Source organism: Platichthys flesus, chromosome 24 (genome assembly GCF_949316205.1).
Source record: "Platichthys flesus chromosome 24, fPlaFle2.1, whole genome shotgun sequence".
Lineage (NCBI taxonomy): Eukaryota > Metazoa > Chordata > Actinopteri > Pleuronectiformes > Pleuronectidae > Platichthys > Platichthys flesus.
Window position 1 is genome coordinate 5,865,293 of NC_084968.1, and position 14,257 is coordinate 5,879,549.

Here is a 14,257-nt window from a genome sequence, read left to right on the forward strand (position 1 = left end):
TGCTCATTAGTAGGACTCTCCGCTGAGCTCCTGAACGCACCACGACAACTCCAGAGGAGGAGAGTAAGAGGAGGAGGAGGTGGAGGCAGACCGAGGGGAAGCATGAAGAACATCCCCGGTATCTGAGCTGACAGACGGGGAGAGCATCTCGTCCTCCCTCGCTCGTACCGGAGGCGGCGGGAGTGCTGGCGACAGGATGGAGGAGAAGAGTCCGTTTCTCTGTGGGGTGGTGGAAGGTAAGAGCATCCGACTAAATAACTGACCTCCAGCCACATCATGTGCTTTCTTCTCTTCTTCCTCCTTCACCTCCGATAGTTGATTGTGAACAGACCAACGTTTGACCTACATTCGCAACCCGATGTTTTGTCACCGACTGCCAGGGGGGCGTGGGAGTCGGGATCTGTGAATGGAGCCTGACGTAGGTGGAGGATGTAAAGGTCTTTATGAGATGATGTGCTGGTGATCAGTCAGGCGTGAAGTGGAGATCAGGCGGCGAAAAGCGTTCAGTCATGTCTGGTTCGAATTGGCTGCAGCCTGAAGGGAAGAAAGACTATGATGAAGAAGATGAGGATGATAACAACCATCAGGGTGAGGATGGTGATTAAGATAGTGATGATGAGGAGAATGATAACAACAAACAAGGTGAAGATGGTAGTGGTGATGATGATGATGTTGAAAATGATAACAATCAAGGTAAACGTGGGGATGAAGACGATGATGATAATGACTGCAGACGTTTTTGGGGATGACAGGACAGAAACATGATGATGATGGTGGAAAGAGCTACTCAGGATGTGAGTATGAAGGTGGATAGAAAGATGATGAAACAAGGAAGAAGAAGAAGACAATCTGATGGCCCCAATCAATATAATCCGAGTGTTTTCACATATAAGATGACCATGGTGGACGTGATGGGGATAATGGTGATGAAGATAATAATAATGTGAAATGTAATTTGTCAAGTTAACAAATTCGTCCTTAAATATTTTGCTGTCTGACCAAAACAAAACCCACTAATATCCTAATAAATCATAAATCAATGAAAAGCAGCAAACTTTCACAGAGACGGTGGAACTGATTGTTTGTCATTATTGTTTTTTAAACCCTAACCCTAACCAGGATTGATTATTCAAATAAATTCACTAGGGTCACCATGACCCACTTACAGTACACACACATGTGAACAAACAAAAACACATTGGAAATTCAAAAGCAGAAAGGTGGGAGAAGGACCCTGGGGATGCTCCCATTTCTGAGAGTGCAGCTGGAGATGAATTATATCTCTGTCAAACACAGAGGTCAGAAGTAAACTCTGCAGAGAATTTTATAATCTATTATTAACTCCAACATATGGTGTTTGTATTTTTTTCATGTCCCTGGTGCATCCTCAGTGAACCTTTTTTTTAAATCTGTCTCAACACGAATAGTAATATTTCAGCAAAGATGACATTCCTAGTCTAAATCTGATTCCAGGCTTACACACACATCAACCTAGGACAGTGTGTGAGTGTACACACAGAACTATAGGAGCAGATCCCCTGTATGACTTTGTAGAACTAATTAGAGTTAGAGTTTAGGTATCAATTATATGTGAAGGATTTACAGCTTCACTCTCTGCATCAGTAATGTGTTTATACACGTGTCACTTTTATGTTTTTAACTTCAGGATTCTATGGGAGGCCTTGGTCTATGGATCAGAGGAAAGTTCTCTTCCAGTGGTAAGTGTGTCAACATGCACTGTCATCAGCTGTTAATTAACCTGCCGTGGGTTCAGTGTGTGATCACAGGTGTGGCATACGCTCTGGGGCCACTGATCTGACGCCTCAGGGCTAAACGCAGAGTCACATGTTCATTCCAGCCCCAGGCAGTCCAGAGAGGAATCACTGACACAGAATGACACCATAGCAAAGGGCAGACTCATCCTCCGTCCTGAGGCCCAGCCATGGAGGACAGGAGGGGGCGAGGGAGGGAGCAGATAATAAATTCGATATTGCTTTAAGCCTCGCAGCTGTAAGGATGGTACTGTCAGTCTAACACTTTGAGTGATTGAAGAGTGAAGTGATAAACCACCTAGAACTGCATTCAGTAGATCGCTTATCTCTGCCAAGGCCCAACAAGTCCCTTTAAATTCAAGCAAGCTGCATATTTCCACAAATGCATAAATATTAGCTCCCTAAATATGACAGTTTTTCCATGAAATTTTCCCTGAAAGAACGATGAAAATGTTGATAAACGTGATATCTCACATTAAAGGGAAAAAAGACATTCCTGGATCCACCACTGATCCAGATCTGCGCAATAATCCAAAGGGATCTTCTTTAACCAAAACCACATTCTTCCATCAAGATTCATGGTAATCCATTCAGCTGTTTTTGTGTAAATCTTGCATACAAACCAACTAACAAAAACACAGACAAGGGTGAAAACATAACCACCTTGGCGGAGGTAAAGGAGACTCTTCATCATGTCAGCCTCCAACCTCCACCCGGACTCAAGGATGACCTGATGCGTAGATACTGTGGCAAAATCAAACAAAGCAACTTTACAGTCGAATTTGATCAAATAATGAAGTGACGACATTTCATATCCAAAAGGTCAGAGGTCACTGTGACATTATATCATGAAAAAGTACTTTTCAGTAACTGGTTGGTGGAAGCAAGCAAGGCAGTATTTATATTCTATCTATATTCATTGATACAGTACATAGAGAATTATTGTTCTCTTAACCTTGACTGAGTTAAGGCTGCTGAGTTCCAAGCTCTCTATATAGCAACAGCTTTGTTCTTTCCATGCAGCGACCTTCCCACCAGGGAGCTGCAGGGAGTCTCCACCCATTCAGCGCCTGACTCTTTCTTCTGAAAATCACAACAACATAAAAAACGTGGACAAAAGCCATATAAAGCAGATGAAATCAACACTCAAGATAATCAAATGTCGCCCGCAGTATGAGTGCTACACGAATCAGCAATTAATCCGACATGAAGGAAACAGGGTCATGCGTCGAGTCTCCTTTTGACTCAACCACACAAAGGCAGCTCTTCACTTAGCCCCCGCAGCAGCATTTTATATTAAAGGTTCATCATCAGCTCACAAAGAAAGACACACATTTCAGCATGAATCAGCTGAATCAGCCATTTCCATGCCATAAATGATTATTTCAGTCAAAGAGCGATTTGAAGCACCTGCAGGCATTACAATAAGTCATGTGTATACGTTGTTGCTATAAGATAACCAATACATTTTTGACGATACACTAATCTATGAGATATATTATGAGTGGAACTGGATAAATCTCTGATGGGAGCTGTGACACACTTTTATAGTTCAACAGCCAATAGTCACAGTCGACTGTTTCCCCAGAGATCTGCTGTTCCCTCTGCTGGCTGCTTTCCCTATGCTCTTAAATAAACAGAGAAACCATTATACTGCAGCAATTCTTTTCCTATTTTTAGGATTTGATAAGATATAATCCGATAAGATATGATATGATATATGGATATAGTTTCATTTTCAAATATTTGGAATAAAAACATATAATCCGATCAAGTTTGATCTACGTTACGTACGCATGGTGTGTGTTGTGTATACAGATGCAGCGACACTGTTGCACAGACCATCACTGTTTTTAAAAAGATGCTGTGAGGATGAATGTGACTTCCAAACTTTGTTGGTGTGGCAGGAGCTGAGCGTGTGGGCTCCAGGTTTATTTTTAGATTTGCTTTTTTAGACTCAAGTGTGGGGTGCCGGCAAAATTCACTGAGTATTGCATAAGTTCGGCAAAGCAGGCTGTGGATTGCTATAGGACAGTTAATATACAGTATGTGTGTGTGTGTGTGTGTGTGTGTGTGTGTTCATGTGTGTGTGTTTGAGAGAGGTGGGTTGCTGCTTTGTGGAGGCGACTTACAGTATGTACCATCTGTCCAGGAAATGAAGCACAGGGAGAGAAAGGGAGAGAACACAGCCCTCCCACAAATGACTCGGAAGACAAGAGCTGGTCCATGTCCAGCGAGAGAGAGAGAGAGAGAGAGAGTGAGAGAGAGAGAGAGAGAGAGAGAGAGAGAGAGAGAGAGAGAGAGAGAGAGAGAGAGAGAGAGAGAGCAAGATTCATGTTTTTGTACACGCGCATGTGTTTGTGTGTGAATGCACGCTGGTGTCGATGTTGTTTCACTCCTAGTACTATGCTCTATTTATAATTCAGGTGGTCATTTCCTGTAACTGAGGTGGCCATGGAGCACTGCGATCGATATACTGTATCTATTTTCTTGCTGTTTGTTGTTGGTTTCCTGTTTTTTGTCCCTCCTCCTCTTCTCCTTCCCTCATTCATTCACTCTCAGCTCTTCTCTGTCTCTACAGGAGTCTCATCCCCTAGTATGTAGAATAATAAGAAAATGTAATAGAAAAATAATAAACTCTATTACTAATACAATTATTGTAAATTGGTTTGATCTGGATGAAGATATTATTTAGTGAGAGTGAGCAAATTGTGTGACACTTGAGACTGACACTTGTTTTCTCCTGACGCTGTGGTTCTTTGTCCACCAGGATGCAACACTGGGGGCTGAACACCTACCTGTATGGTCCGAAAGATGACCTTAAACACAGACTGCTGTGGAGAGAAGTCTATTCCCCCGAGGAGGAGGGTAAGGACACCCCATTTACTCATCTGTCAGTCTGCGTAGCTGAGCAGTCATCCACCCCAGTGTGCAAACAATTTATGCGGCTGAGATATGAATCTTATTGATTTCAGTGTGTTTGTTGTGAGTCTGACATTGTGACAGACGTGCAATTGTAAATCAGTGGGGTACCTCAGCACTACAGTAGTAATGCTGGTGGGATATTTTTGTGGGATATTTTGTTATATTATTATATTATACACTGTCTCAAATATGATACAGCCCTTTTGAAATTACCTTTACGTTTAGTTTTAATTGCAATAATCAAAGCATCAACAGTTTTATGTTGTCAATTATAGTATTTTTATCTCTGCCAAGAAAGTTAGGTTTTCCCTTTTATTATGCAAAAACTACTAAATGGATCAACATTCTGACTTGAAATGTCAAATTCAAGATCTCTTTTCTCTTCTCTCAGGTCAGTTGCGTACTCTCATAGTAGAGGCCGAGTCGAGAGGCCTGAGGTTCGTTTACTCCCTCTCTCCTGGTCAGGACATCGTCTTTTCTTCTTCCTGTGACCTGACCCTGCTCAAACGCAAGTTGAGACAGGTACACGTGTATAACATGCAATAAGATACTCAATACAACTGAAATGTAATTGTTGCATGGTTTGACCTATAACCTCTGTTTCTTAAATATCTCATTTATAACCTCATCTCTCTCTAGGTCTCAGACCTGGGTTGCCAGGCCTTTGCCATTCTGTTTGATGACATCGATCACTCCATGTGTCAGGCCGACAGCGAGGCCTTCTCTTCATTCGCCCATGCTCAGGTCAATGTAACCAATGACATTTATCGGTTCCTGGGGAAACCACCCGTCTTCCTCTTTTGCCCAACAGGTAGGACTTGACATTGAGATGTGTGCGATACAGAATGTAAAAAAAAAAGTTATTTAATAAACATCTCTCTCTCTCTCTCTCTCTCTCTCTCTCTCTCTCTCTCTCTCTCTCTCTCTCTCTCTCTCTCTTCCTTTAGAATACTGTGGTTCTCTGTGTTCTCCCAGTGTATCCAAGTCTCCCTACCTGCAGACTGTTGGAGAGGACCTACTGCCCAACATAACAGTGATATGGACAGGTGATAAACAAACACAAAGCTGTATTCTGCAGGCACACAACAGGGACTTTAAGTAGAGTTGTGTTGTTTGGTTTTCTGATTTTTATGACCTAATTAGTTGACCTGTACTTCCATTGCCAATAACAGCACAAATCCACATACAACCTCCTCAGCCTAAAAAACAGCAGTAGAAAGACATGCGTCAAAATTTAGGCAGAATGACTAAATGCACATTTAGTGACCTAGCTTGCAAACTTTAAACTCCCTGGGCAATGTCTTCAGAGTGAATGGTAGATTTGGGATCTGCAACCGTTTTTTAATTTCTTTCCAACTTTCTGATAAGGAAATTGAATTAGGAAATTACAGCCAGGCTGTGGAGATTTGTGTGTTTCTCAGAACATTTCCCTTCTTCCTGCCAACAGGCAATAAGGTAATCTCTAGGAAACTGTCAGTAGACTGCCTGGCAGAGGTGGAGTCCGTCCTGCAGCGTCCCCCGCTCATCTGGGACAACCTGCATGCGAATGACTACGACTCCAGACGTCTCTTCCTGGGGCCTTTCAAGGGTCGAGAGACCGGGTTGAGGAGCCACCTTAGGGGCCTATTGCTGAACCCGAACTGCGAGTTTGAGGCCAACTACATTCCACTGCACACGCTGGGGAGCTGGTACAGAGCTGGGGAAGAGGAGAGGAAAGGTGAGGGGCGAAAAATGATACAGGAAATGTCTTGAGTTAATGAATGAATGAATGAATGAATGAATTGGTTCTGCCAGACAACAGCCATGTGCAGTTAGTCTCCTTGCTTCAGCAGACACGTCTAATAGGCCTGTGTTGCTTGGCAACAAACACAATTTGATCCAGCATAAAATAACATTTGTCTTATATTACTAAATTGTATACTAAGAATGAATTGCTCCATCTGTTATCCTGGAGAATGACGCTTACTGTGCTTTCAGCTAGAGTTTCACAGAAAATATAAAGAATATTCCCCAAATACTGTAATGGTGGAGTTGTAATACCCTTGCATCACCTTAATTAGACCATTGGTTCATATTTATTGTACTTAATTTACACTGACAGTAAAAAAACAGCTAGCACAAGAAAGAGGGAACAAAGGAGATGGAAGGGAACTTGCAGGAGAGAAACCACTGTGGCGTGCAAAATGTTCTGAGTACTAAGTGGAGGGAGAGACAGTGATGGAGAGTAATTGCATTGTGTGATGAAGGAAGAAATGAGATGAAGAAGGAGAAACAAGGCACAGGCTTTAAGGGAAAAGAAACGAAGGGCAGCCCTGTGATGAGGATGGACATTTTTGAGGGAGGAATATAGGCTGCTGGTTGTATGTGACCTTATTACTGGTTGTAGTATTTTATATTATTACTATTATAGTTAGGATCCAAATTTGAGAAAAATAAGTAACAAAACAAGACAAATGTCTAGTCAAGATCAGTAATGGTGTTTTTATCTTTAGTATTTAGACATCGACATGATGTGTATCTTATTTATTTTTTTATTTTTTAGTTTAGACGATGTTTTAGACAATAAATCTGGGGGAAAAGTGTAATGTTAAACAACAATCCAGGGCACAGATGTAAAAAATGCTTCCACAGCTCAGCCTATCCAGTAGCTTTAACAGACCTTCAAACACAAAATAAGTTGTGTTCTGAGAAAGTGGTAAATCTTCTTTTGTGCTGTCTTGTGTATTGTGCACTGTATGAATGTATGTAATGTAGTATCCTCTAATATAATGACACCATGTTGTTCATACTCTAGATGAGGAGTGTGAGTACTGTCCTGATAGAGCTCTGTCTGCTGCATTACAAGATTGGATGGAGGAACTCAACCAGCCACTACAAGCAGGTAACAGAATATAACTTAGTGTCTGTGTGTAACTTTCATGATTTTTTATTTTGACCACAGGGTTAAATTAATGCACACTATGTTTTTTTAAATCATGATAGGTCGTCAGTGCTCACGAGCAGACCAGCGTTCCGCTACTCCGACGTCTCGCAGTAAAACTCCTGACAGATCTGAAGGCCCCTCTGGATTCAGAGGATCCCCTGCTGTGGCCAAACTCCCGGTCTTCCCCCTGAACTCCGGCTCACCACCAACATCACCCACTAAGGTTAATGGGGAGAGGGAGGGGCAAGACGTGGATAAACTGAGAGCAAACCCGCCTTGTCAACCCAATCACCAGCCTCCAGGATCCAGACCTGGTGCACCCTCAGGGGGAAACCGAGGGCAGAAGGCCCAGGGAAGGGGGCTCTGTCTTGGGAAGGGCCTGCTAAGTGAGTCCCAGGTGCGGCTGCTGGTTGGTCTTCACTATCTCCCCCACGAACATGGACCATCTGCCCAGAAACTGCTACAGGATCTGACCTGGCTTAAATCCAACTGTGACCTGGTCAGCTCGAACAGCAAAAAGGCACCTCTGAAGGTTGGTGTCTCTTCAGGGTGGATTTCTTTTGGTGATATGAACTTGAATAATTAATAATATTACCTTCTTCTTACGGTCTTCGTGTACGTGCATATCCTCAGGTTGATGAGTGGCGTGGTCGGGCCTCTAGGTTCCTGTCGCTGTGTGAAGACATCGCTCAGCTCCACTGCAGCGTGGTGGGCGGGGCCAACAGGGCTGTGCTCTATGACCTTTACCCTTATGTGTGGGATCTGAGGAACACGGCTCTGGTGGCAAAGGCCTTCATATGCTGGCTAGGTAGGGATAATCGAATATAGAGTAAGAAATGTGTTTTACTCTACTGTACTACTGAATGCTATGTTGTGGTATAGTATAGTATAATATACTATAGTATAGTGCTGTATAGCATAGTGTAGTGTAGAGGTGTGGTATAGTATAGTACAGGATAGCATATTGTAGTATATTATATAATAATTAAGTGTAGCATAGAAAAGTCTATAGTGTATAATATAGTATCGTTTATTGTAGAAGTCTAGTATAGTATAACATAGTGTAGTGTAGTAAAGAATCGTGTAGTTCAGTACCTAGTGTGGTAGAGTAGTATAGTATTACATAGTATAAAGGAATGTAAGATAGTATAATACAGTAGAGTTTGTGTAGTATAGTATAGCTAACCAGTAGTACTCTACTATCTATACTTTTCTACTAGTATACAATAGTAAAGTATGTTATAATTAATGTATTCTATAATCTTTCAAAAGACAAGACTATAAGTGTATTACTATAAGAGAGAGAAGACGTGATAATGGAAAATTGATGTGTAGATTAGTGTAGATTAGTGTGCTGTATCTGTCTCATCTTAATTACTGTGTCTGTTGCCTTACACTCCATCCCATCCACTACCTCTCCTCACTTAGATGGGCGAGTGTTGGGTGACAGCTCCACCCTGGGCTCCTGGAGAAACTGTTTCCACTGTGAGTAGTTGTAACCTTTAAACTCTTTGTCTTTCTGCCTGTGCCTGAAATAACTAACCACAGGTAGCCCGGGCTGCACAAGTCATTCTTACCTAAAGTAAATCCTACCTGACAAATTACCACCCAACAAAACTGCCTTTGGCAACTCTGCTGATAACTGTCCTGGCCTTTTACTGACCCTGACCACATGACCACCTGACATTCAGTTCTTGCCTCTGGCAGTGTGTGGGAAGACCACTGGGGTGGACCTACCAGGAGTGGAATCCGAGCCGTGGGCGTTCAAAGGGGGCGTGTCTGGGGAGGTGCAGGTAGGACGTATGTTTGTATAATGTCATTTTAAAGGGATTTGGTCAACTCCTCCTGTTTTAAACGGTATTTATTCTTTTGCCTCTGCTGTTTCTGTTTGGCGTGTAGATGCTTCTCCCGATAGGAAGCAGCAGTGAACTCTTCAGTCATCCTCCTCCTCTCTTCCCCACCTCTCGTCTCTATAACGTCAGGCCCTACCACAGCAAGGACAAGGTGTGTAGTCAAACCTAAACCCATCATTATTTCAAACCTAATGATCTATGAAATATCATGGAAGTCACAGAGTTGCATTCAGGATTGAGACAGACAGGGAATAGTTGTGTAACTTGTAAACAATCCATGGCCACTGAAGATTTTTCAGTAAATCTGCTTTGGAAAAAGAAGCTGGAAGCAAACCAGGATGTAAGAACATTTTAGGTCATGCAGAGGTTTTGACTTAGTGATGGAAAGTCATGGATACAGCAAATGTCTTAATTTCATTATTGCTTATTCTGACTATGACCTTACTCAGGTTTCGGTAATCAGAAATTGATGTTTATATGTCTTTTTCAGACTATTGTCTTAATCAATATCGGAATAATGGTGTCCATGTAAACAAAGACACTGATTTAGTCACTCACTAACTCACTCACAGGTGTGGGAAAACAGAAATAGCCATCTCTCAAACTGATTATTTGTGTATGTTTTTGTGTGTGTGTGTGTGTGTGTATGTGCATAGGTGGAGTTGTATCGGATGGTCCGGCAGCTTCACCTGAGGACTCAGGGTGGCCAAGAGTCTACTTGTGCTCACCCAGATATCATAGGAGACAGGTTTGTGTTTGTAAGAGAAGAGAGGAGGCATTTACACGACAGACATTAAACAGTAGACTGTATTGCACACATTTTCATGCCAGAGCTGAAGGTATAGTGTGTTTTTGGTTGTCTATTCATCCGTTCCGCACTTGTGAACACAATATCTCAGGTATAATGTAAGGTAATTTGAACTGATCAGATTTTGTTGCTCAATGGTCAAGGCCACTCTAACCTTGCAACACAGAGTTTCAGCCATAACTCAGAAATACACAGCCATGAATTCATTAACTATACCACGTATTATTTTCATGGGTTGATGGGGGAGCTGGAGCAAATCCCAGCTGACATCAGGCGTGTGATACGACCTGGATAGGCATTCATTCTCAGGATGAATTTAGAGACTTTAATCGACCACACCCTAATCTGTATGTCTTTGGGCTGTGTGAGGAAGCCAGAGTACCCGAAGAAAACCCACACAAACATGGGAACAACATCAAATCTAATAATCGAATCATATATTATATTAAATATTATTATTAAATATTAAATGAGTCTGAAAGACATGGATAAACTCAACCTTGACCGTGGAGACATCTACTAAAACAGAAATTATTTAATTTTGAAATTCATGTTTCTTAATTTCAACAGATGTCTCGGACCTTGCCTGGCGCTGTGCCCCGAATACAGCTTCATCCTGGAGGATGAGCTAGGTGTATGTGGCTGTGTGTTGGGTATCCAAGATGTCCGGTCCTTTGCCAAGCGCTGCCAAGCTACCTGGCTGCCTGCCATGAGGGACAAATACCCAATCAAAGGAGGCAACACACACCCCAACGTGCAGGTGAATTTGTGGAGACGTCCCCTTTTTTTTATCCATAACGTTTCTGTCATTCTTAAGAGAACACAAGTCCGACCATTTTACAGAAACTCACCTGTAAAGTTAACAAATGTTTAGATATATCAGTATCTGCAGTCCCATCATCTGATCCCTCTCTGACAGATTAATATCCCACTGAGAGATGGATGGCATACATAAACAAATAACAAAGTAGACACACATAGACATGGTTTAGACATGTACTTTGACTAAAACATGTCAAACTACATGTCAAATAATTCTCTGTCATATTAGGCAGTTCCTGTCACTCTGATGCATGTTCTAGTGCTCATCAAAAACAAGGTGAAACATAATGATTGACAGCTGAGACTGACTTACAATTGGTTGAGGATGTGTATTGGTGGTACCTCACTACTGTGGCCCTGTCTCCTAATCGCTACTGCCTCCAAATGTGTAAAATGGCAGTGTTCGTATCCAGGATGTTTTGACTTTATTTCTGAATATTGAGAGGAGGGAATCTATATATTAGTTAAGGTTCTGATTTTTTCACTATGCAATATTAAACTTTTTGCTAATTACACACTTGTGAATATTCAGCACTTTACCTCAAAGTATTTTTGTTGAAAGTATGAGGATATAACACACAGTGCTGGTGAGAGTGTAGCCAACGTGACAAACGGTCCAGTGATCTCAGGCAAAGAGCCAAAAAGTACCGGTGGTGAGCAACTGAAACAGTCACTCCCAGACATCTGTGGAGGATTTATCTGCCTGCTCAGTGTGTCACAGTGCACATAGACACACCCACTTAGGATGACTGTGGTGCTGACGCAGTTGTATTGACTGTTTATCAAAGCTGAACTGGTCAGACACACCGAATGATTATTGGAAAGCATCTGTTCCTGCTATATATAATATATGCAAATCTAAGTGTTACTCATTCATACAGTTGCCTTAATATATAATGTAATGCCTAAAAACTCTTGGAAAACATAATTACCAGCTTCTCAGATGGGAAATTCATCAGACAACCACAGAGGTTGGGGTCTACAAAAATAAAGCTGATGCAGCAGCAGGTGGCAAAGCGTTTAATGTATACTGAAAACTAATATGGAGAAAGTGTCCCATATGGCTCATTAGTATCATCTTGTGGCAACTGTGTGAAACTGCAACAACATAGCAATGTCCGTTCCGAAACCTCTGACAAACTTTCCATGAGGAAAACTGTTCATCACCCACCAATCAATTATGCTGGAAAGGACAAAGATATCTTATAGGAAATGTAAGGATCATTTAGCACAGTGAGAGCGCCAATGATTCTTTGCTCTCCTCTAGGACCTGATCCAGATGATGGAGGAGGACCAGGGCGAGTACCCAGACTCCCTCCTCTATCACTTCCCCTCCCAGCTGCGCCTGGACGCTCTGCCTGAGCTGGTGGACGTCAGCGTCAGCCGAACGCTGCTCACTGCCCTCCTCACCGCCCTCAAGGCAAACGGTAAAGACAGAGCCCTGAGAACTGTATATAAGCGTGTGTTTAACCCTCTTGCTGACAAGTCTAAACAGATGATAATAATCTCTTTCAAACCTTTTTCTATGTGTAGGTTCTCAGGGTGTGTTCTGTGAAGTGCAGCCGACAGACCGCCAGAGGCTGGAGTTCTTGACCAAAATGGGCTTCCTGGAGATCCTCAGAGGAGAGGCCAGGAGCAGAGAGGGAGTGGTGCTGGGGAGGCTGCTCTGAACATAGAACACGCACAACAACACACACAAGGTCACACACATAAACAACACCACACACACGTGAAGGCACTTGCACCCAGATGCAGTTACAGACACAAATGAGTTTTCATTTTATTTTCAAGAGAGAGAACATTTCTTATGGGACGATGCTGGATTTCTTAGATTCTGAGTGGCAGTAAAGAGGGTGAACCCACTTATTTCTGAGGGATTTACAAAATATAAAATAAGCCTTTAATGTAAACCCTCAGCGGATCTTTGCTAATCTGTCTGGGATTCTCCCCCTGGCTGAGGATTGTGAGTCTAGCTTGACATGAGAGCAGAGAGCTGGAAAACAGCAGCAACGAACTTCTCTTGTGAGGGACATGAGTCATTCAATCATATTCATATTTTGTTTAATGGCTATAAACAATATGGCTGTTTGATGACGGTGAATCCACAGTGAAAAAGGTTTGTTTGCAGTCCTCCTCGGCTCTTTGGAGCCATTTTAGCCAATTATTTCGTTTTTCTAGGCTCCATCTTGTGTGATGCATTTTTTCATTTCATTCAGGCCTCCCGTTAGTTTTGTTTCCAGATAGGTTAAGTTTCAAGCTCCTATCCTGCTGTTTGAATAGTTTGCAGACTCAAGACCAGACCAACAACCTCACTGTTTACACTCGCTTCGTTTGGATGAATGTTAACATGCATGATAAATAAATCATTGTGTGGCTTTTCACAAAGTGGAATTACATGCACTGACACTGGCACAGACATCATTTCAATGGAATGATCCAACATGGCAATATTAATGAATATGTTCATAGCTATAAGGTTTTAGGAGAAAAAAGCAATTGCATGCACGCTAGAACTCATCAGAAAACCCCATAAACAATCATCAGATTTCTGTGCATGAAAACTATCATTCAGACATGAAAACGATCATTCAGAAAGATAAGATACACAAAACACACACACAAAGACAGACACACGTACACAATTATCTAAAGTTTACACTCGGTTCTGTTGGCTATAAAAATAGATACCTCTCCCTCATTCAACACCATTTACACTTGTCAGATACATTTCCTGTGTGTATTTATGACTTTGTATGAGGTGTGTGTGTGTGTGTGTGTGTGTGTGTGTGTGTGTGTGTGTGTGTGTGTGTGTTTGTGTGTGTCAAATATACAAACTAATAAACAAATCATTCTGCCTTTATTCCAAAACATAAAGAACACACACACACACACAGTCATAATAAAAGAAGCACAACAGCATTCACAATCAGATCCTAAACTTAAAGTATGTAGAACTACGAATGTTAATTTTTTGTAAACACAAAAGACATTTAAAGTATTTATACTTCTACTTTTGATTTTTGTTCTTTTTTATTATTATGCTCGATCAATCACAGACTGAAAAGGCACTTTTATATGTCTCGTCTCATCGTCAACCTCATCACCATCTTCTGTGAGAGTCTAGTCCCAGAACTTAAAACAATGTAAACATCTA

At 41.9% G+C, this 14,257-nt stretch overlaps 1 protein-coding gene across 1 annotated transcript; it reads left to right on the forward strand.

Moving 5' to 3' along the window:
* Positions 1-104: 104 nt before the first annotated feature.
* Positions 105-13,913, forward strand: si:dkey-183c6.8 (protein O-GlcNAcase). Its single transcript, XM_062384494.1, has 17 exons — positions 105-236; positions 1,667-1,718; positions 4,543-4,640; positions 5,089-5,219; positions 5,337-5,508; positions 5,645-5,743; positions 6,145-6,414; positions 7,492-7,578; positions 7,680-8,152; positions 8,254-8,428; positions 9,049-9,105; positions 9,328-9,413; positions 9,520-9,624; positions 10,130-10,221; positions 10,852-11,041; positions 12,371-12,530; positions 12,637-13,913. Exons 1-17 carry the CDS (start codon positions 197-199, stop codon positions 12,771-12,773), a joined length of 2,424 nt encoding a protein of 807 aa, XP_062240478.1. The 5' UTR covers positions 105-196; the 3' UTR covers positions 12,774-13,913.
* The last annotated feature ends 344 nt before the right edge of the window (positions 13,914-14,257 follow it).